This window comes from Cetorhinus maximus, chromosome 8 (genome assembly GCF_964194155.1).
Source record: "Cetorhinus maximus chromosome 8, sCetMax3.hap1.1, whole genome shotgun sequence".
Taxonomy (NCBI): domain Eukaryota; kingdom Metazoa; phylum Chordata; class Chondrichthyes; order Lamniformes; family Cetorhinidae; genus Cetorhinus; species Cetorhinus maximus.
In genome coordinates this window covers 82,410,560-82,438,254 of record NC_135886.1, presented here as the reverse complement: position 1 = coordinate 82,438,254, position 27,695 = coordinate 82,410,560, and the positions used below count along the sequence as shown (strand labels likewise).

The 27,695-nt window shown below is 40.7% G+C and overlaps 1 protein-coding gene across 5 annotated transcripts in view; it reads right to left on the bottom strand.

Annotated features, from left to right (window-relative positions):
* phka1a (phosphorylase kinase, alpha 1a (muscle)) overlaps positions 1–27,695 on the bottom strand; it is a 112,413-nt gene that overhangs the window by 51,280 nt on the left and 33,438 nt on the right. For all 5 annotated transcript variants that reach the window (XM_078547178.1, XM_078547179.1, XM_078547181.1 and 2 more), the window contains exons 10-16: positions 27,560–27,682; positions 25,615–25,710; positions 19,644–19,751; positions 15,283–15,361; positions 12,953–13,087; positions 11,918–12,027; positions 9,169–9,313 (exon numbers count right to left, since the gene is read on the bottom strand). In XM_078547178.1, the coding sequence (XP_078403304.1) occupies positions 9,169–9,313; positions 11,918–12,027; positions 12,953–13,087; positions 15,283–15,361; positions 19,644–19,751; positions 25,615–25,710; positions 27,560–27,682 (796 nt within the window). The remainder of the gene's footprint in view (positions 1–9,168; positions 9,314–11,917; positions 12,028–12,952; positions 13,088–15,282; positions 15,362–19,643; positions 19,752–25,614; positions 25,711–27,559; positions 27,683–27,695) is intronic.

Genomic DNA, 27,695 nt, shown 5'->3' with positions numbered 1-27,695 from the left:
AGAGCATGCCGCAATTTGGAAGAGTTGAGCCTTTCAATCCAACCTCGGATGGCTGGTCTCTTTATGGTTGAACGCCTCTCATTCTTCTTCCAGGCGAACGACATCGCGCGGGGGGTGGAGGAGAAGTGCGCGGTCCCCTTATACACATGTGGGAGTAAGACATATGGATCAATTCGAAATTTGTTGGCACCCAGTGTTCTAGATTCGAAGAGTTTTGATGACTTAGTGAACCTCGTAAAGAATCATTACCAGCCCAAGCTGTTGGTGACAATGTTCAAATTTAACTCAAGGAATAGAGCTGTGGGGGTAGTTGCCTGCTATGTGGCAAGTCTGAAACAATTAACTGCATATTGCGAGTTTGGTACATCTATCAAAGATATGCTTAGAGATCGTTTGGTGTGCAGTGTAAATGAAGATGCAATTCAGAAGAGATTCTGTCTGAAACAAATTTAGATTTTCAGAGGGCATTGAAAATTGTTCTGGCAATGGAAGGTGCAGTATGAAACTCGAAAGCCATACAGGGAGCGCAAAATGCCACCATCCTCCACATTGGGCTGGGAGCCTCAGCCACAAAGAGCGCAAAAGTGCAAAGCTTTACTCAGAAGCGAGAAGCAGGCACTGCTAGCAGACAAATTAAGAGAGATAACTTAGCAGCAAAAACATGGCATAATGGTAACAGAGGTGGAAGTAAACAACCTTGTAATGAATCACAGTTTAAAAAGATCAAATGTTTTTTCTGTCACTGAAAGGACACTTCCTGAAATATTGTAAAGATAGGATCAGGCAGACTTCGAGACTAAAGCAAAAACCACATGAGTTTAACAGCATTGAAAAGCCTGAAGTAATAGATTCAGATATTTATTCGTTGTATAATTTAAAGGTAGGAAGAACAGAACCTATGTAACCATGAGAGTGAGAGGCCTATCAGAATGGAGGTGGATACTGGAGCAGCCACTATGGTGATAGGTCAGCATACTTTGAAATACCCAAATCATGGGGAACGTAAACTAAATTTGGAAGAAACTGATGCCAAATTGAAAACTTACACTAGAGAAGACATACAAGTCGAGGGCATATGTAAAGTCACAGTACATTACAGAGGTCAAACAATGAAATTACCCTTAATGGTGGTAGCAGGAAAGGGACCTAGTCTCCTTGGACAAAACTAGCTGAAAGAAATTAAATTGCAATGGACTGAAAACTTCCAATTGAGAACTAATGGGCTATCAGAACTACTACAAAAATAAGCCTCAATTTCAAGGACAAACTTGGAAAGTTTGAGGAGCTACAAGCAAAAACTCATGTAGATCCAGAGGCAACACCAAGATTCATGAAGGCAAGGCCAGTACCTTATGCAATGCGGGAAAAGACAGACACCAAACTGGACAGATTAGAAAAGCTGGGAGTGATGCAACCAGTGCAATTTTCAGAGTGGGCAGCACCAATTGCACCTGTTCTCAAACCTGATCGAAGTATTCGAATTTGTGGGGACTACAAATTAATAGTCAATAAAGTGGCTAAGCTGGACAGACACCCCCTACCAAAAACTGAAGATTTGTTTGCTAACCTGGCAGGTGGAGCTGCCTACACAAAGATTGATATGAGTCATGCTTATCAACAATTGGAATTAGAGAAGGTCTCCCGGAAGTTTGTCACCATTAATACACACAAAGGGTTGTACCAATACACCTGTTTACCTTTTGGCGTATCATCAGCTTGCGCCATATTCCAAAGAACCATTGAAAGTTTAGTACAGGGACTGCCCCACATTGTAATCTATTTGAATGACGTTCTTGTGACTGCACTGAAAAGGAACGTGATAAACTTGGAAGAAGTTGTGAAACATTTTCCGCAGGTTGGAGTGTGATTAAAAAAAGAAAAGTGCACATTCCAAGCAAAAGAGATAACTTACCTAGGCCACAAGGTAGATTCACAAGGCCAAGAAAAAGTGAAAGCAATTAGAGAAGCCCCAGTGCCAAAGAATACATCCGAACTGAAATCATTCACGGGGATGATCAATTACTATGGACCCTTTTTCCCTAATTTGTCGACAGAACAGGCGGCACTGTATTACTTGCCCAAGAAGAACCAGCGATGGTCTTGGCAAATACCACAGGAAGAAGCTTTCACAAAAGTGAAACAGTTGTTACAATCATCTACACTTCTAGTACATTTTGACCCCCCAAAAAAATTGGTATTAATGTGTGACGCATTTCCCTATGGAGTGGAAGCAGTGCTTTCCCATCGAATGGATGATGGGTCAGAATGACCGATAAGATATGTATTGAGAACACTCAAGACAGCAGAAAAAGGGTACTCTCAAATAGAAAAAGGCCTGTCAGTCATTTTCGGTGTTAAGAAGTTTCACCAATATGTACACAGTCATCATTTTACTATCATGTCGGATCACAAGCCATTATTAGGATTATTCAACGAAGACAAGGCTATACCGCCTATAGCCTCAGCAAGAGTACAAAGATGGGCATTGATCTTGGCAGCATATGAGTATACTTTCATTCCTAGACCTGGAAGTCAAATTGCAAATGCAGATGCACTCAGTCATTTGCCCATACAAGTAAAAGATAAGGATGTTCCAATTCCTCAAGAATTAATTTTATTATTGAACTTCCTGGACTCATCACCGATATGTGCTAGACAGATTAAAGATTGGACAAATCAAGACCCAGTCTTATCCAAAGTGCGAGATCAAGTTCTTCATGGTTGGTCACGAGAACAAGAACCTGATGACATGAAACCATATTTCCAGAGAAGATATGAAATAACCAGCCAGGAAGGTATCTTATTGTGGGGAGCACGAGTGATTGTTCCTCTAAAAGGGTGAAAGCCATTGTTATCCAAACTTCACAGTGCACATCCAGAATTTCCAGAACGAAGGCAATACCACGCAGCTATTTTGGTGGCCTGGGATGGACGGAGGAATAGAAAACTTAGAGAGAAGTTGTACGTAGTGTCAGCAAGTACAAAAATTACCTGCAATAGCTCCGTTACACCCCTGGGAGTGGCCAGATAGGCAATGGGTGCAAGCACACATCGACTTCGTGAAACCTTTTATGGGAACAATGTTTCTACTTATTATCAATGCACATTCAAAATGGATGGACATATATTTAGTGAGATTGCCAACATCTTCTGCTACAATAGACAAGCTATGACAAAGTTTCGCAATCAACGGACTACCTGAAGTGGTCGTATCAGACACTGGTTCACAAATGCTGAATTTCACCGATTCACAAATGCTGAATTTCACCGATTTATCTGCCTCAATGGTATTACGCATGTGAAAACTTTACCATACCACCCTACTTCAAATGGACTGGCCAAGAGAGCAGTTCAGACATTCAAATCTGGTATGAAGAAATTGTCTGGAGATTTTGGGGAGGGTTCAATTGAAGGGAAGTTTAAAATATCAAAAAGAAATGAGAGAACAGAGGTGCAGGGTCGTGAAGAGGCGAACAATAATCAAAGTGTGACAGGAAGGGGTAGAAAATATAAGCAAAAAAGTGCAGCAGAAATCAGAACCAGAATGAGCAAACATGGTAAAAAGTCAAAGCTTACGGCTCTTTATCTGAACTCACGCAGCATTTGTAACAAGATAGATGAGTTGACAACACACACAGAAATAAATGAATATGACTTGATAGATATTATAGAGAAGTGGTTGCAGGATAACCAAGACTGGGAACACAGTACTCAAGGGTATTCAACGTTCTGGAAAAATAGGCAAAAAGGAAAATGAGGTGGGGTAGCTTTGTTAATAAAGGAAAGTATCAGTGTGGTGAGTAGTGATATGGATGCAATAGAATGTGATGTGGAATCAGTTTGGGTAGAAATAAGGCATAGCAAGGAGAAGAAGTCATGGGTGGAAGGCGTCCATAGGGCCCCGAGGAGTTGCCTCATTGTAGGACAAAGTATAAATCAGAAAATAATGGAGGCATGTAAGATGGACACTATAATTGTCATGAGTGATTTTAATCTGCATATTGACTGGACAAATCAGATTGGCAGGGGTAACATGGAAGACGAATTTGTAGAGTGCATCAGGGATTGTTTCTTAGAGCAATACATTGCAGAACCTACCCAGGAACATGCTGTTTTAGATCTAGTAATGTGTAATGAGGTAGGATTAATAAGAGATATCATAGTTAAGGATCCTCTAGAGGGTAGCGATCACAACATGGTAGAATTTTTGAGGGTGAGCAACTCGGGTCTCAAACCAGTGTCCTCAACTTAAACAAGGGCAATTACAGAGGTATGAAGAGAGAGTTGTCTAAAGCGAGCTGGGAAAATAGACCAAGGGGAAGGTCAGTGGATGAGCAGTGGCAGACATTTCAGCAGATATTTCATAACGCTCAGCAAAAATTATCCCGGTCAAAAAGTACTCCATGAGAAGGGTGAACCATCTGTGGTTAACAAAGGCGGTCTAGGAGTGTATCCAATCAAAAGCAGGAAGCTATAGGCCAGTCAGCCTAACATCTGTCGTTGGGAAAATGCTAGAGTCCATTATTAAGGAAGAAATATCAGGACATTTAGAAAAGCTTAATGCAATCAAACAGAGTCGACATGGTTCTGTGAAAGGGAAATCATGTTTGACAAATTTGCTAGAGTTCTTTGAGGATATAACAAGCAGAGTTGATAAAGGGAAACCAGTAGATGTGGTGTATTTGGGTTTCCAGAAGGTATTCGATAAGGTGCCACATAAAAGGTTATTGCACAAGATAGGAGCTCATGGTATTGGCGGTAATGTATTAGCATGGATTGAGGATTGGTTAACACACAGAAGACAGAGTTGGGATCAATGGGTCTTCTCCAGGTTGGAAAGATATTACTAGTGGAGTGCCACAAGGATCAGTCCTAGGGCCTCAATTATTTACTACCTATATTAATGACTTGGATGACTATATAAATGACTTTGCTGACAATAGAAAAATAGGTGGAAGGGCATGTTGTGATGAGGACATAAGGAATCTGCAAGGGGATGTAGACAGGTTGAGTGAGTGGGAAAAAACTTGGCAGATGAAGTTTAATGTAGGAAAGTCTGAGGTAGGAAGAATCAAAAGGCAGACTATTATTTAAATGGAGAGACATTCCAAAAAAGTGCGGTACAGAGGGATATGGGTGTTCTTGTGCATGAAACACAAGAAGTTAGCATGCAGGTGCAGCAAGTAATTAAGAAAGCAAATGGAATTTTGGCCTGTAATGCTAGGGGGTTGGAGGCCGCACCTGGAGTACTGTGTACAGTTTCGGTCTCCGTATTTAAGAAAGGATATACTGGCATTGGAGGCAGTTCAAAAGAGATTCACCAGGCTGATTCTTGGGATGAAGGGGTTGACTTATCAGGACCGGCTAAACAGGTTAGGCCTTTATTCATTAGAGTTTTGAAGAATGAGGGGTGATCTTATTGAAACGTACAAGATTCTGGGGGGGCTTGACAGGGTAGATATCAAGAAGATGTTTCCACTAGTGGGGGAATCTCGAACTAGGGGACATAGTTTCAGAATAAGGGGACACACGTTTAAAACTGAGATGCAAAGGAATTGCTTCTGTCAGAAGGTAGTGAATATCTGGAATTCTCTGCCCCAGAGAGTTGTGGAGGCTAGATCACTGAAAGTATTTAAAGAAGTAGATAGATTTTTGAAACGTCGGGGAGTTGAGGGCTATGAGGAGCTGGCATGAAAGAGGAGTTGAGGCCTAGGGCAGATCAATCATGATCTTATTGAATGGAAGGGCAGGATTGAGGGGCTGAATGATATACTCCTGCTCCTATTTCTTATGTTCTTATTCTATAGCGACTAAATTAGCACGTTTTCTTATCCATTATAGAACTACCCCTCATACGACAACAGGTGTCACACCTACGGATTTGTTGATGAAGTGCTGTCTCCGATCAAGATTGAACCTAATTATGCCAAACTTGTGGGTGGGCGGAGGTGGAAAGGAGTCAAGTCAGTCAGAAAATTGGACATGACTGTCACAGTCGTGACAGGATGTTTAACATAGGAAAGTATTTGTGAAAAATTTTAGAGAATGACCAGCATGGTTGTTTGGTGAAATAAGTGCAGTAACACTTATTTTCTTTCCTACTATGTGAAAGTGGATGATCGAGTCATTCGGAGACATGTGGATCATATAAGAAGAGAAAAAAAAAATGCCCAGAAATTATTTCATCAGTGCTTGTGACTGAATCAACGTCTCCTGTTGAAAGAACTCAACTCCGTACAGATGTGTCTGAAGGGCCGACTGTACCTGAAAGAGTTGGAGAAACAGATTTGCAGGTACCTACTGAAGAACCAGATGCTCAGACAACTACAGTGAGGGAGGTTCCAGATACATCAGAAGCTGTCGAGCTGAGATGTTTTACACGCATAAAGAAACCAGTAGAAAGTCTGACTTTGTAACTTATTGATCTGTGTGAATAATTTGATATTTTGAGAAAAATTGTAAAATGTATTTCTGAGTAAAGGGGGAGGGTGTAGCAATCTGTTGTGTAAGATACTTTTAAGACAAATATTGTAATGTAAGATCACATGATCTCAGTACCCAATAGCAGAGTAGCAGGGTCTACCACTGTAGTCGGTAGTCTTGAGTTAGAGTCTGAAGAGATAAGACAGAGCTTTGAGTTGCAAGCACACAAGTATAGTTGCTGAGTTCCTTTTGTAAATAAACAGAATGTGTTTCTTCTAAGGACGGTCCACAGGTCGTCTCTGTCTTGGTACCAACTCGGTCACCCCAAAACAAGCGTGCAACGTCAATCCTTTAGCCCCAACAAACCAGGGCACTGGATCCAACAACAGGTAAGTTTAAAATAAATTTTTAGTAAATTTCATCATCTGTGTCTTCCTCTACTACATTTTTCAACTTGTGAGAGTACAAAGGGTGGCTGAAAGCACAAAAATATATATTTGTAGCTATCACTAGCTTCCCCTTTGTATTGATGACTTTTGCTTAAAAGCAAAATACTGCAGATGTTGGAAATCTGAAACAAAAAATGCTGGAAAAACTCAGCAGGTCCAACAGCATCTGAGGAGAGAAAAACAGTTAACGTTTCGAGTCCGTATGACTCTTCTTCAGAGCTAAAGAGAATTAAAAATGTGATGAAATTTATACTGTTTAAGGGGGGGTGGAGCAGGTGAAGCTGTATAGAAGGCCAGCGATAGGTGGGGTCAAAGGAGAGACTGCCAAAGTTGTCATGAACAAAAGGACAAAGGGGTGTTAATGGTAGTGGTACTGGCTAAAGGGGGTGCTTATGGTGGCATTAAGGTCAGAAAGCAGAATGTGATAATAAATCACTGCTATTATCACATACATAGAAGATATCAAAATTTAATCTCTCTCTACAGATGCATACACATGTATGGCATTATTCAAGGTAAGTCAACTAATACACGATTTTATAAGGCAACATTGGTGGATTTTAATGCCCATTGCAATGGGTTGATCCACCAGCTTTCAATGCCCCCGAAGCCATTCCAAGCACCCCCACCTGATTTAAAGCCAACCAGGCACTTATCTGGTTAGCACTGTGGTCCTCATTGTGGTCAGGGTGGATGTCCCGTTTCTAAGAGCTGCTGGCCAGAGACTGGCAGTTTTTGAGTATCTCTTTGAGCAGTAGCCATGGTTGGTACTGCTATAAGCCCAGGCAGAATCATCACTGGTACCTGGAGTGTAGGCACACCAGGGGCAGGTGGGGAGGGTCCCACAAAGTAGGGAGTGAAGGGGGTTAGTTTTAAGGACAGGCAGGGATCTTCACACATGGATGGTGCTTGGCACATGCAGGTCTCTCCATTGGGCATGGGCTCCCCAAGTAGGATGAACACTCTCCCCACCAGGCCTCAAGTATACCCGCCAGAGTTCATCTAGCTGGTTACTGACACGGCATGATCCCATCCATTGCACGTTGAATACCTGTGGTGGTGGGATGAGGCCTTTAAGTGGCCACTTGAGCTTCAATTGGTTTCCAGGCAGGAAGACCATCCTTGCTCTTTCCTGCCCAGGACTTAATCTGGGGGAGTCGTGAAAGCGATGGCGTCTCCACCCCCGACCTTGTTGCTCAATTATATGGGCCTTTCCACCTTCCAGTCCACCTCTAGGGTAGCATTAAATTCCACCCAGTGTTTCTCCCATGCAATGAACAATGAAATGAGTTGGATCTGTGTCCCTTTAACGCTCTGAAGTTTAATCTTAAGGAAACAGAGTTTCACAATTTTCTAAAATTAGCTGTTGTTTAGTCGGCAAACTTTGAATTACTGGCAACTCTGCACTTTGCAAATTGACGTCTGAATGACCCAGTTCTCCAATTTACTGAGTCCACTGTTGTTTCATTAAGGAACATTACAAGTCATAATGCATTTATGAATTTCAGGGTCAAGCTCAGAAGCATACAGCATAAGATAACTTTTCATGTGTTCTATCACGTGACCCTGATATGCCATATTTAATAAACAAATAAATGTTCTTACTTACATTAAGTCAGAAAATGTGCTATTATATAAGCACAGTAACATAATGCCAGCAAAGAAATGCATTATTCTTCTGCTAAAGTGCAAGTGTGTGTCTCTTTAAATTCATAAACAACGATTTCTAAATAAGTAAACAATGGATGAGTTAATAAAGTGGTCAACTAAAAGACCATAGGCATTCTCCCTATTACATTTTATACTCCTAGGAGAATCACATTGTTTCTTTCATTTACATTTTGAAATGCCACACAAAAATTTGAATGTGAGACCTGAAACTTGACAAAGGAGTATGAAGCACAGGAAACACCAGCTAGGTATACATATTATAGACACATAGGTTATTAATTTTTATGTATCATAGATTATAAATTAATAACCTGGCTATTTTTCTACTCCCAATCATGGTCTAGTGCATCTTTGTTAGAAAGTACATGCATGTGGATGGCAGGTTTGAACAAAATTAGAATCGGCCAGGATGCCACCCACACTTGAACAGTTAGTCAAAATTTACTGCTTGGTTCAAATAGGAAGAACAAGCTGCTGGTGCCTGTGAGGTGCCAGAGAGCTGCTAGCGTCTCTACAACAATACACCAGCTGAGCTCAGTGCTATCAAGATTAAACATTTGGGGATTTCTTTTAAAAAGTTATAAATATTTTCAATGTATTGTAGAAATTAAAGTACTCAACTTACTAAGCATGGTCTGTGAAATTAGAAATGTCACAGTGGGTCGTCCAGTCTTTCGCCAGCAACGACATAAGTATGACAACTCTGTTCGAAGCATCTCAATGACCATTCGATTATCAAGGGCCAGGTAGAACTGCTGCTTATCAATAAACTGTAAACAGATGGTTTTTCAAATGATTTGATGTACATAAAAGGAAAACAAGATGCAAGAGTACCCACAGTACTCAGACAGTTTAGCTTGCGCAGTGTGTCATTGTATTAATCCACATCATAGAATGATCAGCGATAGGTAGACATTGTGAAAAGTATCCTAATTTATTATAGGAATCAGAGTGATCAACTTACTGAATATGCTATATGAAATTGGAAATGTTACAGTGGGCCTCCAGTCTTTTTCCAGCAACACCACAAGTATGATAACTTTTGTTTGAAGTATCTCCTTTAGATTGGAAAATTGAACATGTTGCTTCACTATCTAACAAAAGCAAAGAGGGAAACCAGGAAATGATAGACCAGTTAGCCTAAGATCTGTTACTAAAGTCTATAATTAAGGATAAAATGAGTGAACATCTTGAAAATCTTTTGCTGATCAGAGAGTGCCAGGATGGTTTTGAAAAGGGTAGATCATGCTTGAGGAACCTGACTGAGTTTTTTTGAGGTGACCAAAGTTGTTGACAGGGGAATGTCTGTGGATGTTATTTACATGGACTTCAAGGAGGCATTCAATAAAGTTCCTCATAAGAAATAGTTAAAGTTTAAACATATAGATCTGAGGGCAAATTATTGATCTGTTTAGGAAATTGACTGAGCTGCAGGAGACAGAGGTAGGGATAATGGATAAGTATAAAATAAAAACAGGGAAGTGTTGGAAACTCAGCAGATCTGGCAGCATCAATGGCCAGGATTTTCCCCTCAGTGATTTGGGGCCGGGGCCCGGTCGCCGAGGAGAAAATGACACGGGATGACGTCGGGAGGAATCCCCGACGTCATCCCACTCCATTTAACTTTTTAAGGTGGTGGGCGGACAGTGAAATCAGCTGTCCGCCCGCCGACCTGTCACAATGGCCAATTGAGGCCATTGACAGGCTATTTAAAGTAATTAAAGACCTGCCTATCCAAACTTAAGGCTGGCGGGCAGGCCAGGAGCCCCAGCGGGCTCCAGATTATTGATGAAACTTCATCCACTGGCAGGAGGAAGTTTCATGTCCGTTTTGTAAAAAATTAATGAAGTGTATGTGTTTTTTATTAACATGCCCCATCTCGTGTGACATTGTCACATGAGGGGGACATGTTAATAATTTTTTAGTGTTTCTATTTTTAATGTTTTTGACACTTTTAGTATTCTCCCTGAGACAGGACTTTGCCTCAGGGAGAAGTGCGCTCTTTCTCCCGCGTGTGCGAAAGAGTGCACTTTGACAGCTGGGGATTCCCTCCCCCCCTGCACAGGAAGCGCATAGTGCTTCCCGTCAGGGATGCCGCTGGGCGGGCCTTAATTGGCCCGCCCACTTAAAATGGTGGCGGGCCCCGTTTCAGTAGCGGGGGTCGGCTACCCGCCTGCCACTAAGTCGGTGGGGCCTGCCCGCCATTCAAGGGCAAGATTCTGCCCAATGTTTCAAGTCCTCGTCTTTGGAACTGAATAAAGGGTAGGTACTCTAATTGACAGGATGTGACGAGCAGTGTCTTGCAAGCATGTGGGTTTGGGGCTTCAACTATTCACTATGTTTTTTAACGACACGGATGATGGGACCGTAAGCCACACACCCAAATTTGCCAACGACACAAAGATAGGCAGCATTGTAGATAGAAGATGGAAGCATAAAATTACAAAGAAATATTAATAAATTCAGTGAATGGGCAAAACTGGCAAATGGATTACAACACAGGCAAATGTGAGGTCATCCACTCTGGACCTAAAAAGATAGAACATTGCTACTTTCTAAATGTTGAAAAGCCACAAGCTGTGGAGATCGAAGTACATGGATGAAAATGTCATGGGCAGGTACAAAAAAATAATTAAAAAGGCTAATTGAAATGCTGGCCTTTATATCTAGAGGATTATAATACAAGGCATTAGAAGTCATGCAATAGCTAAATTACACCATACCTGGAGTTAGTGTGCTCCACTCTATATACTGGAGGAAGGATATACTTGCCTTGGAGGGAGTGCAATGTTGATTTACCAGAATGATACCCGAATACCATGGGCTAAATTACACGAAAAGATTACACAAACTAGGATTTTACTTCCTGGAATTTAGAAGATTAGGGGGCAATTTATCAAAGTTGTTCGGGTAGTTAGAGAGAAACTATTTCCACTGATTGGGGAATCTAAGAGTAGGGGACATAACCTAAAGGTTAGAGTCAGGCCTGTCATGAGTGAAGTTAGGGAACACTTCTACACTGAAAGACATGGTAGAAGTTTGGTATTCTTTCCCACAAACAGCAGTTGATGCTGGGCCAACTGTTATTTTAAATTTGAGATTGCTAGATTTCTTATAACCAAGGTATTAAGGGATATGAGACAAGTGGATATATATGGAGTCAGGCCACAAATCTCTCATGATCTCACTGAATGGCAGAACAGAGGCTAAATGTTCTATTCCTGTTTCTATGTTCTCTGCTAAATTCCATCAGGGATGTGCTGAGAACTCTGGACTATATACTATGGAGTACCTAAAGGAGGGAATATATTATTCAGTAAAAGAAAAACAATTTCTGAAATGGAATTTTAAAAATAAGGTTGATTTGCCCTTACCTGAGGTGTGAAAGCAAAAATTTCATCCCTAATAAAATACAATTTGGATGTGCCAAGAATACCCATGTGCCGGTAAGGCCGACCACTCAGCATCATTCTCTCATTGCGACCTGCCGACAAAATTGGATGTGTGTGTAAGCTACGTCTTAAAGGCCAAAGTCACTAATCCTCAAACCTAGAGTGTTGTGTCCAGTTTTGGTCCCCAAATGAAGAATTCTCTGCTCCAGAGAAATTGCAGAGGACCACAACCCAGCAAGACCCAGGCTTACCTGTGTTCCTGGCTTCAGGGTCAGTAAGGCTTCCTGCAAGCCTTGCTACAGTACCAGCAGTGGCCACCGCTCCCAGTGGCACTACTGGTACTGGAGAGATGCCAATTTCCAAGTGGCCAGCAGCTCGCCAAGAAGGGCTTTCTGTTGCTGAGGGAAGGAAGTCCTGCCTCAAGTTGTGGGGCAGCCGTTCAGAGCGGGGATGGGCTCTCACCCCTCCCCCTGACCTTTTAGCTGGGGGTGCATGGGGATAGCAGCAGCCTGTTATTTCCAGTCCTACATGGCCAAAGAACACATGAATGGTGTATGTGGTTACAACATGTCTGGCTGGATGGGTCTGATGGTCTTTTCCTCCTGCTTTTTTGTATTTTTATGTTAACTTTGGGGTTAAAATAAATATAAACATAGATATATATAAAATAATGTTTCTATAGTGTATAAGGTGCTCTTATGATTTTTGTGCTTTGGCACATTACTGGGTGAACAATAAGCAGCCTTATTTTACAGTTTCTTTGCTAGACCTTCTCTTTTGATTTAATTCTGGCACTTTGCAACTGAAATGGGCAAGTGTGCTTTTCTCAGCGTTAACATGTGTGATTGCAAATATTGGATTGCCCATTCATATTTTTCCTAGTTAATATATCTTCATTACTGCTGCACAAGAAAACATTAATACACAGAAAGCAACTAAAGTTAAATCTCAGTCCATTAAGTAATCTCTCAATAATTCCCACTAGCAATGCAACTAAATGAGAAAAGGTACTCTCACCAAGTCTTGCATAGATACGAGAAAGAATACGAGCTGGCTGCACTCGGATTGGAAAAACTTCTGTTACAGTTTGTACATTGATTCCATGCTTCTCCAGGACTTCCTTTATTTCTTTTGTTTCTGCCACTATTGCCACTGAAATTAAACAGTAAGGCATTTTAGATGGAAAAAAATGTAACGTTTTTCATCTGTGAGCTGAGTTTGTATTGAGGGACTCAAATAATGGCTGACAATGACAGGAGTGATGTTTCGGCTTACCCTTGCTCATGGCAGTCATCACTTGGCACTTATGTGGTGTGAATTTAACTACCACTTGTCAGCCCAGCTATATATTATTCAGTTCCTGCTGTAGCCTGGCATGGGCTGCTTAATTATCAGAGGAGTTATGAATCAAATTGAATCTTAGGGAAATCATCAACCCCACCCCTGAACTCGAGACAGAAGGAAGGTTATTGATGACATAACTGTAAATGGTTGGGCACAGGTAACTTCCCTTACGATTACTTGCAGAGTCCTAGGGCCATGATGACTGACCTTCAACAATCACAACCATCTTCCTTTGTGTCAGGTATGACTCCAGCCACTGGTCGGTTTTCCCTTTGATTCCTCTAGGGTTCCTTGGTGCTATACTCAGTCAAATTCGGCCTTGCTGTTGACTATAGCTACTTTCACCTCTCCTTCAGCATGCAGTTTTTGCATCCACATCTAGATCAAAATTGCGATGAAAACCAGAGCCAAGTGGTTCTGGCAGAACCTAACATGAACACTGGTGAGCAGGTTATTGGTGAATAGGTGTTGCTTGACTGGGCTATTAATACCACTTTACCAGTGATTGGGAGGATGAAAATAGTACAGTAATTGGCAGGGCTAGACATATTCTGGTTTTGTGGATAGCACATATTTATGTCATCTTCCACATTGTCTGGTAGATGCCTGTGTCAAAGCTGTACCTGAACAAGTTCGCTAGTACAGCAACTAGTTCTAGTGCACAAGCATTTGGCATTTTGCCAGGGCCCATAGTTTTTGCTCTGCCCAATGCACTTAGCCATTTCTTAATGTCAGAGTGAACCTAACTGACATCTACCTCTCATTTTCGCCTCCCTTAATCGAGTGTGCACCGCTAATTGGCCTAAGAAAACCAAAGAAATGGGCAAAACTATTTGGGATACAGATCTGTTCAAACCTGTTTCACTTGGGTTGTATTAAATATTAGCAAGTACCAGATGTCAAACACTAGGCACTTCAATTTTTTGTTTACTTGTACAAAGACCTCTTCTTAAATCAACCTTGGATATAGCATGGGCAAGCTTATATACCAGGGGTGGCCAAACCTTCTGAACCTTGGAGCCACATACGATAAGCATAAGACAGTCCAGAGCCGCAAGACACAACAACCTTTACAGGTACATTTTTATTGCTATTCCACACACTTCTGAGAGGAAACCTTCAGCTTTTTCCTTTCTTATCTCCCAGGCTTCCTTCACACACAATTCAGATCATGGCACATTTGCTTCAATGTCCCGCATCAGAGCTAGCACATGCTCACTGCTTAATTGAATTTGGCAGCCTTGCTCTTACAATGTGGAAAATCAGTCAAGAGGTTAAAAAAAAGATTTATTTTACTTGAAAAAAGTTGTAACCACCTTATGAACAACAAACCTAAATCAGAGTATCTTACAGTAGATTCTTTAATTACTGTTCTTTATTAAATTGTTTCCTCCCTTCCCAGACAGAGGCCACAAGCTGGAGGGTCAGCAGTGAGAGGGTGGGTTAGGGAGCCAGAGAAAATGGCGCTGAGGGTCGCACAGCCCTACATAAGATTGGCAGAAAAATACGAAAGAAATTTCACGATGGCACTGGAATAAATTGTTGGCCTCAACCCTCCTCCCTCTCCTCCGTGCTGCTGCGTGCTCTCTGGTTCTCTCCTTTATGAAGCTGTTTGTGGCCAAGGCTGCACCTAGCTGTTTATCTCCCTCCAATGTGGGATGTAGCTGTTTCACAGACAAGGAATGCGCTGCACTCTATGTCAAAGAGCTATGTGTGGTTTGCAATCTGCAGTGTGGCCATCCTTGTTATATACCGTGTTCAGAATATAACTGGGAAAATAAACTTCAGAAATAACCCGCCTATAAATGTCTCATTTGTATATTTAAAGTAGAAGCATGGTCTGTATTCTAATTCTTGGTCATCATTGTTGAATAATGCATAATTTAATCACCCTATACTGCATTATGTTGGCTTGTAGGTCATTTTGACCTGTCCAAACCACAAGACCAAATTAGAATACTATCATAACAATGAATAAAATAGAAATTAATTCAAAAACATACCTTGTACTACAACATCTGGTCTGGGAATAGTCGCAAACCTTCTGTTCAATGGATCAATTTCACCAGCAGCAAGAAATCCCTGGAAGTAACACATTTGTAATAAGACACAGGTTGAAGATTTCATTCAAGGGCAACATTCTTTTCCCCTCTTTTTAAGGTACAGGCAGTGTGTAGCTAGGCTGTACAGTTTTGAAAGGTTCAAATCGTGACCTTCAGTCTGTGTTGGTTTGTTGATCTCAGTGAGGCAGCAGTTGGGATGACAAAATTGGCCTTGTGATTAAGAAAGGATATACTGATCAGGGTCACCACTCCACTTTCCAGTTGTCACCAATTGTGCTGGAACGTGCATGATCACAGTAAGGATGGGTCAAGCAATGGTGTCACATGCAGCAGAATCTCTCATCACTACCTACACTCACACATTAACTATGGTCACTTAGCTGAGATCCAGTTGCGAGCTGTCCATTTTATGCCCTCCAGTCCTTGACAAATATTTGCTGAGATTCAGCAGAAATGAAAAAAATACCTACAGTTAGTCTCAAAAGAGACTAGTGATATTTTCCAACAGACACACTGAGGTAACAGAGAAAGGTTCTCTCCTCACAATATATCTGATTAAAAGTGTTAGGAATACCATTTGTACAGTCAGCAAATGGCTCCATAGTGGGCTCCAGGAAGGAACTGTGCAGACAAGAGTTTTTTTTTAAAGTAGTAAAATATAAAGCCAAGCTGACAATCCTCTCAATTAATGAGACACTTCCAGAAACACAGTCCTTCAATGCAGGTACCACCAATTTACTTCAAAAACGATCACACCTTGCTCTTCAACAGAATAGACTCCTGAAAATGGTAGTTTGTTCGGGACATTTAGGACAACTTTAACCTAACCCTCCTGTCAGTAAACTGATGAGATTGGGCACAACACTGATTTTACAACAACTTTACTGTTCTTTGAAGTTAATGGACAGCAATATTCGACAGGGTGTAAAACCACCATTTCATCTGATTCTACAGATTTATCGCCTGGTGAGTTAGATTAAAATCACCCCTATTGAGTCAAGATAGCTGTGAAATCATCCACGTTCGGCTCAATATCAATGTCTCAATTATGCTGAAAAAACACAATATCATACACACCTTCTTAAATAACATCCAATGACACAACTAACAACTTCAGATCACTAATTTTAAGAAACATTACTTATTCATTCAGTCAAAATCTTATCAGAACTGGTATTTTCCATTACATCCTGTTTAAGGGTAGTTGAAACATCCCCAAACCATGGAACTGAATTTGTCCAGGTCACCTTTCGCATACAATGCATCAAACACCCAGATTAAGTATTCATGTCACACCACAAAGTCATAATGAACAGGGTCATGCCTTCCATTATGTAAATGGAAAGCATCCAATCCAAGTTGGGCTGCTAAGAATAATTTTCTTTTATTCATTCATTCACAGGATGTGGGCTTCGTTGGCTGAGCCAACATTTACTGCCCATCCCTAATTGCATTTGAGAACTTGGTTGTGAGCTGCCTTCTTGAACTGCTGCAATCCATGTGGTGTAGGTACACCCACAGTGCTGTTAGGGAGGGACTTCCAGGGTTTTGACCCAGCAACAGTGAAGGAACAGCAATATATTTCCAAGTCAGGATGGTAAGTGACTTAGATGGGAACACCATCACCTGGATGTTCCCCTCCATCTGCTGCCCTTGTCCTTCTAGATGGTAGTGGTCATGGGTTTGGAGGTTCTGTCTAAGGAGCCTTGATGAATTCCTGCAGTGCATCTTGTAAGTGGTACACACTGCTGCTATTGTGCATCAGTGGTGGAGGGAGTGCATGTCTGTGGATGTGGTGCCAATCAAGCAGGCTGCTTTGTCCTGGATGGTGTCAAGCTTCTTGAGTGTTGTGGGAGCTGCACTCATCCAGTCAAGTGGGGAGCATTCCATCACACTCCTGGCTTGTGCCTTGTAAATGGTGGACAGGTTTTGGGAAGTCAGGTGGGGGGGGTTACTCATCGCACAATTCTTAACCTCTGACCTGCTCTTGTAGCCACAATATTTATATGGCTAGTCCAGTTCAGTTTCTGATCAATGGTAACCTCCAGGATGTTGATAATGGTGGATTCAGTGATGGTAATGCTATTGAACATTCTCTCTTGTTGGAGATGATCATTGCCTGACTCTTGTGTGGCGCGAATGTTACTTGCCACGTGTGAGCCCAAGCCTGGATGTTGTCCAAGTCTTGCTGCATTTAGACACAGACTGCTTCAGTATCTGAGGAGTCGCGAATGGTGCTGAACATTGTGCAATCATCAGCGAACATCCCACTTCTGACCTTCGGATGGAGGGAAGGTCATTGATGAAGCAGTTGAAAATGGTTAGGCCGAGGACACTACCCTGAAGAACCCCTGCAGAGATGTCCTGAAGCGGAGATGACTGACCTCTGATAACCACAACCATCTTCTTTTGTGCTAGATATGACTCCAACCAGCGGAAAGTTTTCCCCCACCGATTCCCATTGACTCCAGCTTTGCTAGGGCTCCTTGATGCCACACTTTGTCAAATGTTGCCTTGATGTCATGGGCAGTCACTCTCATCTCACCTCAGGAGTTCAGCTCTTTTGTCCATATTTGAACCAAGGCTGTAATGAGGTCAGGAGCTGGTGACCGTGGTGGAACCCAAACTGGGCATCAGTGAGCAGGTTATTGCTAAGCAAGTGCCGCTTGATAGCACCGTTGATGACCCCTTCCATTATTTTACTGATGATGGAGAGTAGACTGATGTTGCGGTAATTGGCCGGTTTGAATTTGTCCTGCTTTTTGTGTACAGGACATGCCTGGGCAATTTTCCACATAGCCGGGTAGATGCCAGTGTTGTAGCTGTACTGGAACAGTCTAGCTAGGAACGCAGCAAGTTCTAGAGCACAAGTCTTTGGTACAATTGCCAGAATGTTGTCAGGGCCCATAGCCTTTGCAGTATCCAGTGCCTTCAGCTGTTTCTTGATATCACGTGGAGTGAATCGAATTGGTTGAAAACTGGCAACTGTGATGCTGGGAACCTCCAGAAGAGGCCGAGATGGATCATCCGCTCGGCATTTCTGGTTGAAGATTGTAGCAAATGCTTCAGCCTTATCTTTTGCACTGATGTGCTGGGCCCCTCCATCACTGAGGATGGAGATATTTGTGGAGCCTCCTCCTCCAGTGGGTTATTTAATTGTCCACCACCATTCACGACTGGAAGTGGCAGGATTGCAGAGCTTAGATCTGATCCATTGGTTGTGAGATTGCTTAGCCCTGTCTATCACTTGCTGCTTATGCTATTTGGCACGCAGGTAGTCCTGTGTTATAGTTTGAGGCTGACACCTCATTTTTAGGTATACCTGGTGCTGCTCCTGGCATGCCCTCCTGCACTCATCATTGAACCAGGGTTGATCTCCTGGCTTGATGGCAATGGTAGGGTGGGGGATATGTTGGGCCATGAGGCACCAGATTGAGTACAATTCTGCTGCTGATGATGGCCCACAGCACCTCATGGATGCCCAGTCTTGAGTTGCTAGATCTGGTCGAAATCTATTCCACCGTGCTGGTGGTAGTGCCACACAACACAATGGAGGGTATCCTCAATGTGAAGGTGGGACATTAACCAGAGGATTAATATTTCCATACAGATGCAAATGTAATGGTATTCACAGGTAATTGAGAACATGAGTTTGGGAGTGGAGCATTTGGGCAATAAATCAAGTGTGAGGTCAGGGAGCAGTAAAGTGATTTAAAGGACTTTGTTTTAGAGAAAGGGCAAAAGACCAAAAAGTAAACCAAAGTGAGAAAGGCTAAGAGATCACAGAGCAGAGGAATTGGAAGTGGGAGAGAGCAGCTTGTTAACTAGAACACTAAGGGTAGCAATCAAAGCAAAATTAGACGACTTTTAAAACTAAAATGATGGTGAAAAGCAGAAAAAAATCTTGCCTGTAGTTAGTTGATTAGGGAAAAGAAATTAAAATCTAAAGGAATGAAACTTACAAATCTACATGTGCAAAACACAAAAAAAGTTCAGCATGCATTAAAAAACTCTTCCAACATTGACATGTGTCTTTGTGGGATTAATTGTCTGAATCCAATTGGTTCACGCTAACAAAACACCACAGACCACTGATGTGGGGATCCAACTGGCCTATGGCGTTGTCAGGTTAGCAAGGCCAATGAGCAATGCTCTCGGACTCTACCTTCTCTAATCATACATTTCTAATCACAAAACTGAATGGGTGGACAGGTACATACATTGTGAAAACAATCTTAAAGCACCTGGTCAAGGAATTATTACTTTTAAACATAGCATTCTTTTACAATTGTGACAGTTACCTCTGCCACAAGACTTCCTAGGATGTACAAGGATTGCCCCCACATATGTGGTAACTTGCCCATTGGGGTCCTATTGACAGTATGTGGATTTTGGTACTCTTCATCCGTCTGGAAAACAAAACGATACAACAGTTACCAATTTTGCAGCATTCTCTAACTTCATAGAAATTGCAGAGGTGGTACAGCTTTGTAAAGAAAAAGTTAAACCCCCCACCAAAAAAAAAATCACTCAAACAACATTAGATTAAAATAGAAAGGCAAGAATCCAGTAACCTGACAACTATCGGCCATATTGTTAGACAATCCATTAGAATTAAGAGATAATAGTTTATTGACTAACTTGCTTTCAAAGTCCAAGGATTGATAGATACATGAAACACATGGGAACTCATATCTTCTCTAAAACCAAGTCTATTAAATCACTTTACTGCACCCCGATCTCACAATTAATTTGTTGCCCAACTGCTCCACTTTCTGGTTTATGTTCTCAATTACCTGTATCATTACGTTTGCATCTGTATGGAAGCATCGAAAGCAAAGGACATTTGATTGGTGGTAAGACGACAGTAAAATATATCAAATAAAAGTTAGAAATATTAAATAGAATTCTTACGGTGAGGAAATACAAAACTAAGGTTTGTGCATGTATTACAGGCAACTTCTGCCCAAAATAATTGAGCTGGTGGATGAGATGAAGCATGAAAAGTGAGAGTAATATAGAGAAAAGAAAATGATAGCTTCCATTAAAAAACAGACAATTAACATGGGCCTGGATTTTGCAGTCAGCAGCAAAACAATGGCACTTGCTGCTGGCCTTTGTGGAAGCTACCCAAAAGGAACTTACAATCTTTGCAGTGTGGATTTCTCTTTTCCTGACGTTAATTTGAATCTGTCGCCACTGAAGAGTTTCTCCAAGCGTCCAACAACAGTGATGTCAGCATGCAGGGTAAGCAGCCAATCACACTGAAGTATTCTCACAGACAGCAAACCAGGAAAAAAAAATGTGTTGATTATCTTTTCTACCCTTTCTGACTATTTTACAGAGAGCAGAATAAAAAGATTGGGACATGCACATTAGAAGCTGATACGAAGGAGTTAAAAATCAGCTTCACTCAAATAAATTAAGTCCCACCTTTCTACGCCTTAAACATTAAGCCCTAAGCACCTGTTGAAGCTTTTAGAATAACGCACATAAAAACTCATATGGTCACAAGTAGCATGCACAGTAACAAAACAAAATAATGTCTTTGTAAATACAAAACATCTTTTTGATACAACAGAAGTATCAAAAAAAATCAGTGTAATATTTTATATGAGAATTGCTTGGTGTTTGGTTTTCTGGTATGACAATGGGGAAACAGATAGTATACTGGGTGGTATGACTCTAAATTAGGGTGAGATGGTTAGCTGTGGGGAACAAGGATTTTACTTAGACCATTTAAAGTTTAGTGAAAAGAGGCAGACGATTGATTGGCCAAGATTGCTAGATAACAGTGTTCTATTCAGCAACAGAGGTGCATCAAATTAATCTGTCTCTCAGATGTTTATTGGCCATTGCCAGAGAAACAGTTTGTTGCAACATGAGTTTCTCTGCAGTACAGACTAAATAGTTGTAACACTTCAGTTTTGTCTCTACCAAAGTCACCATTAACAACAGGGTTTATTTACAGCGTGAGACAGATGAAAGATAGATGAGTCAATAGAAAGCATGTCATAATTAGACAAAGCAAATGTCTAACACACTGTGCTATAGATTGGACTGGTATTTCTACACTGCATTTGCAATACCAAGTTAATGTGTTTTCAGGGAAGCTATCAGGCAGGGGCTTGGCATCCCAACACAAGGAAAGAGCGTACATTAGATGGCTACTCTGGCAAACAGCATTGTGACAGTAGGCAAATTGGTAACAAAGGTATTTTTAAAGTCACTTGGTAAGTGAGATATTCTTAATGTCACCCGATTTGGACGGGATTCAGTTTGCAAAATTTGATTAAACTAAATTGGCAGAGGGATGGAAACCCAAGAGGGAGCTCAGATTCGAGGGAAGCAAAACTGATAAAATGAAGTAGTAAAGTAGAAAGCAAAATTAAAGACAGATGGAGCATAGGCAAGCATCAAATAGGATCAAAATAGAAAATAATGTTAAAAAAGCAGAATTAAAGGCACTCTATCTGAATGCATGTAGCATTCGTAAAAATGTTGATAGCTTGAAAGGACAAATTGAAACAAATGGGTATGATTTAATTGCCATTACCGAGACGTAACTACAGGGTGACCAAGATTAGAGACTGAATATCCAAGGCATTTAGGAGGGATAGGTAAGAGAGTTGTACTCTTAATAAGGGACAAGATCAGTATGTTAGTAAGAGAGGATCTTAGGTCAAAGGATCAAGATGTGGAATCAGTTTAGGTGGAGCTAAGAAACAGCAAGGGGCAGCAAACAATTGGGAGATTTTTTTTTTATAGGCCACCAAACCACAGTGCTAATGTTGGGCATGGCATAAATCAGGAAATTAGAGATGCATGTAACATGGGCAATACAGTAATAATGGGCGACTTCAATTTACACATAGGCTGGGTTAACCAAATCAGCATTAATGCTGTGGAGGAGGAATTCCTGGAGTGTGTACAAAATGGCTTTCTGGTGCAGTACATTGAGGAGCCAATTAGGCATCATGTTATTTTGGATTTAGTGTTGTGTAATGAGAAAGGGCTAACTTACCTTGCTGTAAAAGGAGCCTTTGGGAAATAGCAACCATAATATGATAGAATTTTGCATTAAGCTTGAATGCAATACAGTTCATTCTGAAACTGGGGTCTTAAAATTGAAGAAAGGAAATTATGAAGGTATGAGGGGCAAGTTGGTTATGGTGGATTAGGAAAATACACTAAAAAATTTGATGGTAGACAGGCAATGGCTCGTATTTAAAAAAAATACTTCATGGTCTGTAACAGATATACATTCCTCTAAGGCACAAACACCCAAGGAAAAGATAAATCAATTGTGGTTAATTGTGAAATAAGTTAAAGATTGCATTAGATCAAAGGAAGTAGCTTATAAGGATGCCAGAAAAAGTGGTAAGCCCAAGGATTGGGAGCAATATAGAACTCAGCAAAGCAGGACCAAGAAACTGATTAAGAAAGGGAGTAGAGAATATGAATGCAAACTAGCAAGGAACATAAAGGTGGCCTGTAAAAGCTTCTTCAGGTTTGTGAAATGGAAAAGCTTAGCTGGGACAAATGTGGGCCCATTGCATGTAGGAAGAGGACAATTTATAGTGGAGAGCAGGGAAATGGCAGAGAAACTAAACAGTTGCTTTGCATCTGTCTCCAAGAAGATACAGAAAATTTTCCAGAAATACTAGACGACCAAGGGACTAGTGAAACTGAAGAACTAAAAGAAATTAGTATTAGTAAAAAGGTAGTACTTGAAAAGTTAAGTGAATTGAAGGTTGGTAAATCCCCTGGACCTGAAGAGCTTCATCCCAGAGTGTTGAAGGAGGTGGCTAGAGAGATAGTGGATGCATTGGTGGTTATCTTTCAAAATCCTATAGATTTTCTGCAGAATGGAAAGTAGCAAATGTAACCCCACTATTTAAGAAGGGAGGAAGGGTGAGAATGGAGAACTACAAACCTGTTAGGTTGATGTCAGTAGCAGTGAAAATGTTAGAATCTATTAAAAAGGATATGATAACTGGATATTTAGAGAAGAATGGTAACATTGGGCACAGTCAACATGGATTTATGACAGGGAAATCATGTTTGACAAACTGAGTTTTTTGAGGGTATTACTTGTAGCATTGATAAAGGAGAAGCAGTGAATGTGGTACATTTGGATTTTCAGAAGGCTTTTGATAAGGTCCGACACAGGAGGTTTGTAAATTAAATTAGAGCGCATGGGATTGGGGGAAATATACCAGTATGGATTGTCAAGAAAACAAGAAATTGTAATATTTTTCTTCTGGTAATAACCCTGGCATATTTTCTTATGTACCAGAAGTAAGGCTGTAATTGGATTAAGAGCTAGAGTGACTCTAAGGGTCTAACAGTAAGAAGTGGTTTTGATATGTTAATAAATCAAGAGGAACTTCAATCAGGGTTTTTCATAAAGCAATAACAGGAATGTTTTTGAATCGAGTTGTTTTGGGTCAAAGGGGGATATATGCAGGTTGTAAAAGATGTAAGGTAAAGGTAGGTTAAGTTTGTTTTTAAAAGTCTAAGGGCTAAAGTAAAGAACGACTTAGTCAATTTTGGAAAGAAAGCATTTCTGAAGAAACTGGTTGAAACAATAGAGAGATCAAAGGGAAGGAACGCATTTAAGCAAATACTGAAGCCTATGTGAGGGGGTAGCTGGTCAGATCTCACAGAAGACAGCAGGATAGCTGATCAGATCTCCTATGAGACAGCAGGATAGCCGGGCAGAACTCCAAGAGGGTAGTGTGAACAATGCCAGGCCTGAAAACCCAGTTGCTGTCAGCCTCAGAGGACACCCCAAGGGAAAAAGGCATGGTGTGGTAAAAATGACTGGAATTCTATAGATTTTAAAACCAATAAGGATAGTTGAACAGAAAAGGGAAAGGTTAGCTCTGAGGGTAGTTAAGATCAGATCTGTGGAACTGTTTTGAAGTACTGCTTATTGTGTGAAGCCATTCTTGTGTTTAAAGGCAACTGTGTTTTTTTTCCTTTATTCTTTTAATAAATGTTTACTTTACTATAAAATCATCACAAGTAGTCTGGGACATCATTTCCTGATTTCAGAACCTTTCCTTGTACTATACAAATTGCAAAAACCGTTTCAGCAGCTGTTCAAGTTTCCCATTGGGATTTGGGCAGCTTGGCAATTACCATAAGCCATGCCATAACAGGATTGAGAATTGGTTAACAGACAGAAAGCAGGAATAAGTGGATCATTCTCAGGATGGCAGGCTGTTACTAGTGGGGTACAGCAAGGATCAGTGTCAGGTCCATAGTTGTCCACAAACTATATAAATGATTTGGATGTGGAGACCAATTGCAATATTTCCAAATTTACTGATGACACCTAACTGGGTGGGAGTGTAAATTGTGAGGAGGATGCAAGGAAGCTTCAGAAGGACTTGGACAGGCTAAGTGAATAGGCTAGAACATGGCAGATGGAATATAATGTGAATAAGTGTGAAGTTATTCACTTTGGTAGAAAAAACACGAAGGCAGAATATTTCCTAAATGGTGAGAGGTTGGAATGTGCGGGTATCCAAAGGGACCTGGGTACCCTTGTTCATGAGTCACTAAAAGCTAGCATGCAGGTGCAGCAAGCAATTAGGAAGGCAAATAGTATGTTGGCCTTCATTGCAAGGGGGTTTGAGTACAGAAGTAAAGATGTCTTGCTGCAGTTGTATAGGGTGAGACTGTACTGGAGTACTTTGTACAGTTTCAGTTCCATTATCTAAGGAGGGTTATACTTGCCATAGAAGGAGTGCAGTGGAGGTTCACCAGATTAATCCCTGGGATAGTAGGATTGTCTTCGGAGGAGAGATTAGGGAGATTGGGTCTGTATTCCCTTGAATTTGGAAGAATGAAGAGCTCATTGAAACTTAGAAAATTTTTACAGGGCATGACAGCATAAATGTAGATAAGACGTTTCCCCTGTCTGGTGAGTCTAAAACCAGCTAACATAATCACAGGATAAGGGGTAGGCCATTTAAGGCTGAGATGAGAAGCAATTTCTTCACTCAGATCGATCTTTGGAATTCTCTATCCCAGACGGCTGTGGAAGTTCAATAATTGAGCATTTCAAAACAGAAGTCGATAGATTTATGGAGACTAATGACACGAAAGGATATGAAAATGGCATGGGAAAGTGTGTTGAGGTAGATGATCAGCAATGAACTAACTGAATGGCAGAGAAGGCTCAACAGGCTGAGTGGCCTGCTCTTGTTCCTATATTCCTATTAGATATCCTGTACCCATTAGGAAGTATTTTAAAATTACCTTATCAGCTGGAACACCATAAAGTTCAGGTAGTAAACGTATTCCACCCTCCTGCTTAACAAGAATTCCATCCAGGGCTTCCCTGTACTCTTCAACCTTTAATGAGAAAAAACACAAAAGAACAAGTATAGTTCTTTTCCAAGTCATAGATGTTCGCTGATAGGAGATTATGTGATAAACACTGGTCCTATCCTTGCAAAAAAATGTTTGGCTGATCTACATTTATTCTTACATGTAGGGCCCCTTGTTCTTGACCGTCAACTACAGAAAATTCTGTTTTTATCTACCATGTAGTTTCTACCATTCGTAATGTTAATATTTCACTATCACTCTGTGATTTGCATTGCTCTAAACGTCAGATCATAGAATAATACAACAGAAAAGGTGGAAAAATTAAATTTCCAAGCCAGTCTTCATTTTATTTGTATTTTCTCACACAAGGCAGGATGATGGTGAATCTGTGTTATACCCTCTCTAAAGTCTAATACCCTTCCTCTAAGTGTGGTGCCCACACAATCCTCTAACTGAGGTCTTACTACACTTTTATGGAGGCTCATCATTTGCTATTGACTTTTATATTTTATAGATCTTGTAAAACCTAGAACTTAATTTATTTTATTTTTCAATCTCATCTTACCGAGGTGTTATTTTTGATGTTTTATGAACCTGTGTTCCCAAATTCCTCTGCTGATCCACAGCACTAAGCTACTTCCATTCATGATCTAATTCTTGTATTTTAAGCTTCCTTCTCAACATTCACTACACTCAATTTTCATTTGCCCAACCCACTTAATTGCTTCTACCCCTCACAAATAATTACAACCTAAATAACTCCCCCACCCAACCAACATATCACACTGTTTCACCTGCTGTAATTAATACTGCAATAATCCACTTCCTCACAAAAGAGCATTGAGAAACACTATATGGGATCAACTATTGGTTCTTAATACTAATAGGAAATTAAGTACATGTTCAAATACACTAATGGCCAATGCAATAATGTTTGTTTAATTTAGGTTTATGAATTACATAAGCATACAACAAAGTTACGGATATGCGAAATACACAATGCAAGTACTGACAGCTATTTTCGGTCAGTTTATTAATTTTGTGAAAATTTACTGCAATCACTTCAACAAAAACCTATGATAATACTTTAACAGTGTGCCCTTAAGTTCTCTAATCTGTCCAAGACAAAGCTAACATTAACTGTTTTGGGCCCAACTCAAGTTATTGCAGGCAAGCCAACAACATTGGCAGTCATGCCACCATTGTTAAATGGGTTGCTTCATAAAGATTTTTAAGGTATATTGAGAAGTAGATAAATAACTTGCATTTATAAAGCACCATTCGTGGCCCCGGGATGTTCTAAAGCATTCTCACATTCAATGAAGTAGTTTTGAAGAATAATCACTCTTGTAACTTAGCAAAATGCACTAGCCAATCTGCATACAGCAAACAGCAATGAGATAATCTTTTTTTGGGGGAGATATTGGAGGAGGATATTTGAGGGATAAATTTTACTTATATTCCAGGATACTTATTCAAATAGTGCCTTAGGATATATATATTCACCTGTGAGGGTGGATGAAACTTTAGTTTAAAATCTTGTTTGAAAGACAAGCACCTTCAACAACACAACAAAACCTCAATTCAGCAATGAATGTCAGTCCAGATTCTGCATCCAAATCTCTGGAGTGGATCTTGAACCCACAAGTTTTTGACTCAGAGGTGAAAGTGCTGCCTAAGGCAGACACCTGCAGGGCAACAAGATGTCCCAATTATAAAATACTTTAGCTGCATCACAGGAGCTGACAATTCATCAAGTCTTATGGAAATAAACAAAGACAATTTAGGTACTGCCCCTAAAATTTAATGTCTAAGAGTGAATCATATTTTGATTTACATATTTTAAGTTAATTTACTTCACATTTTCTTTTACCTGCTGTGTATTCTTATTGAACAAGCCATCAAGTATCATATATGTCCAGAACAAAGGCCATTCACATTCTAGGTTCTCAAAAAACTTCAGTTCTCCAGGTTCATAATAAAGCCTGGTAGGGTCCTAAAAACAAATT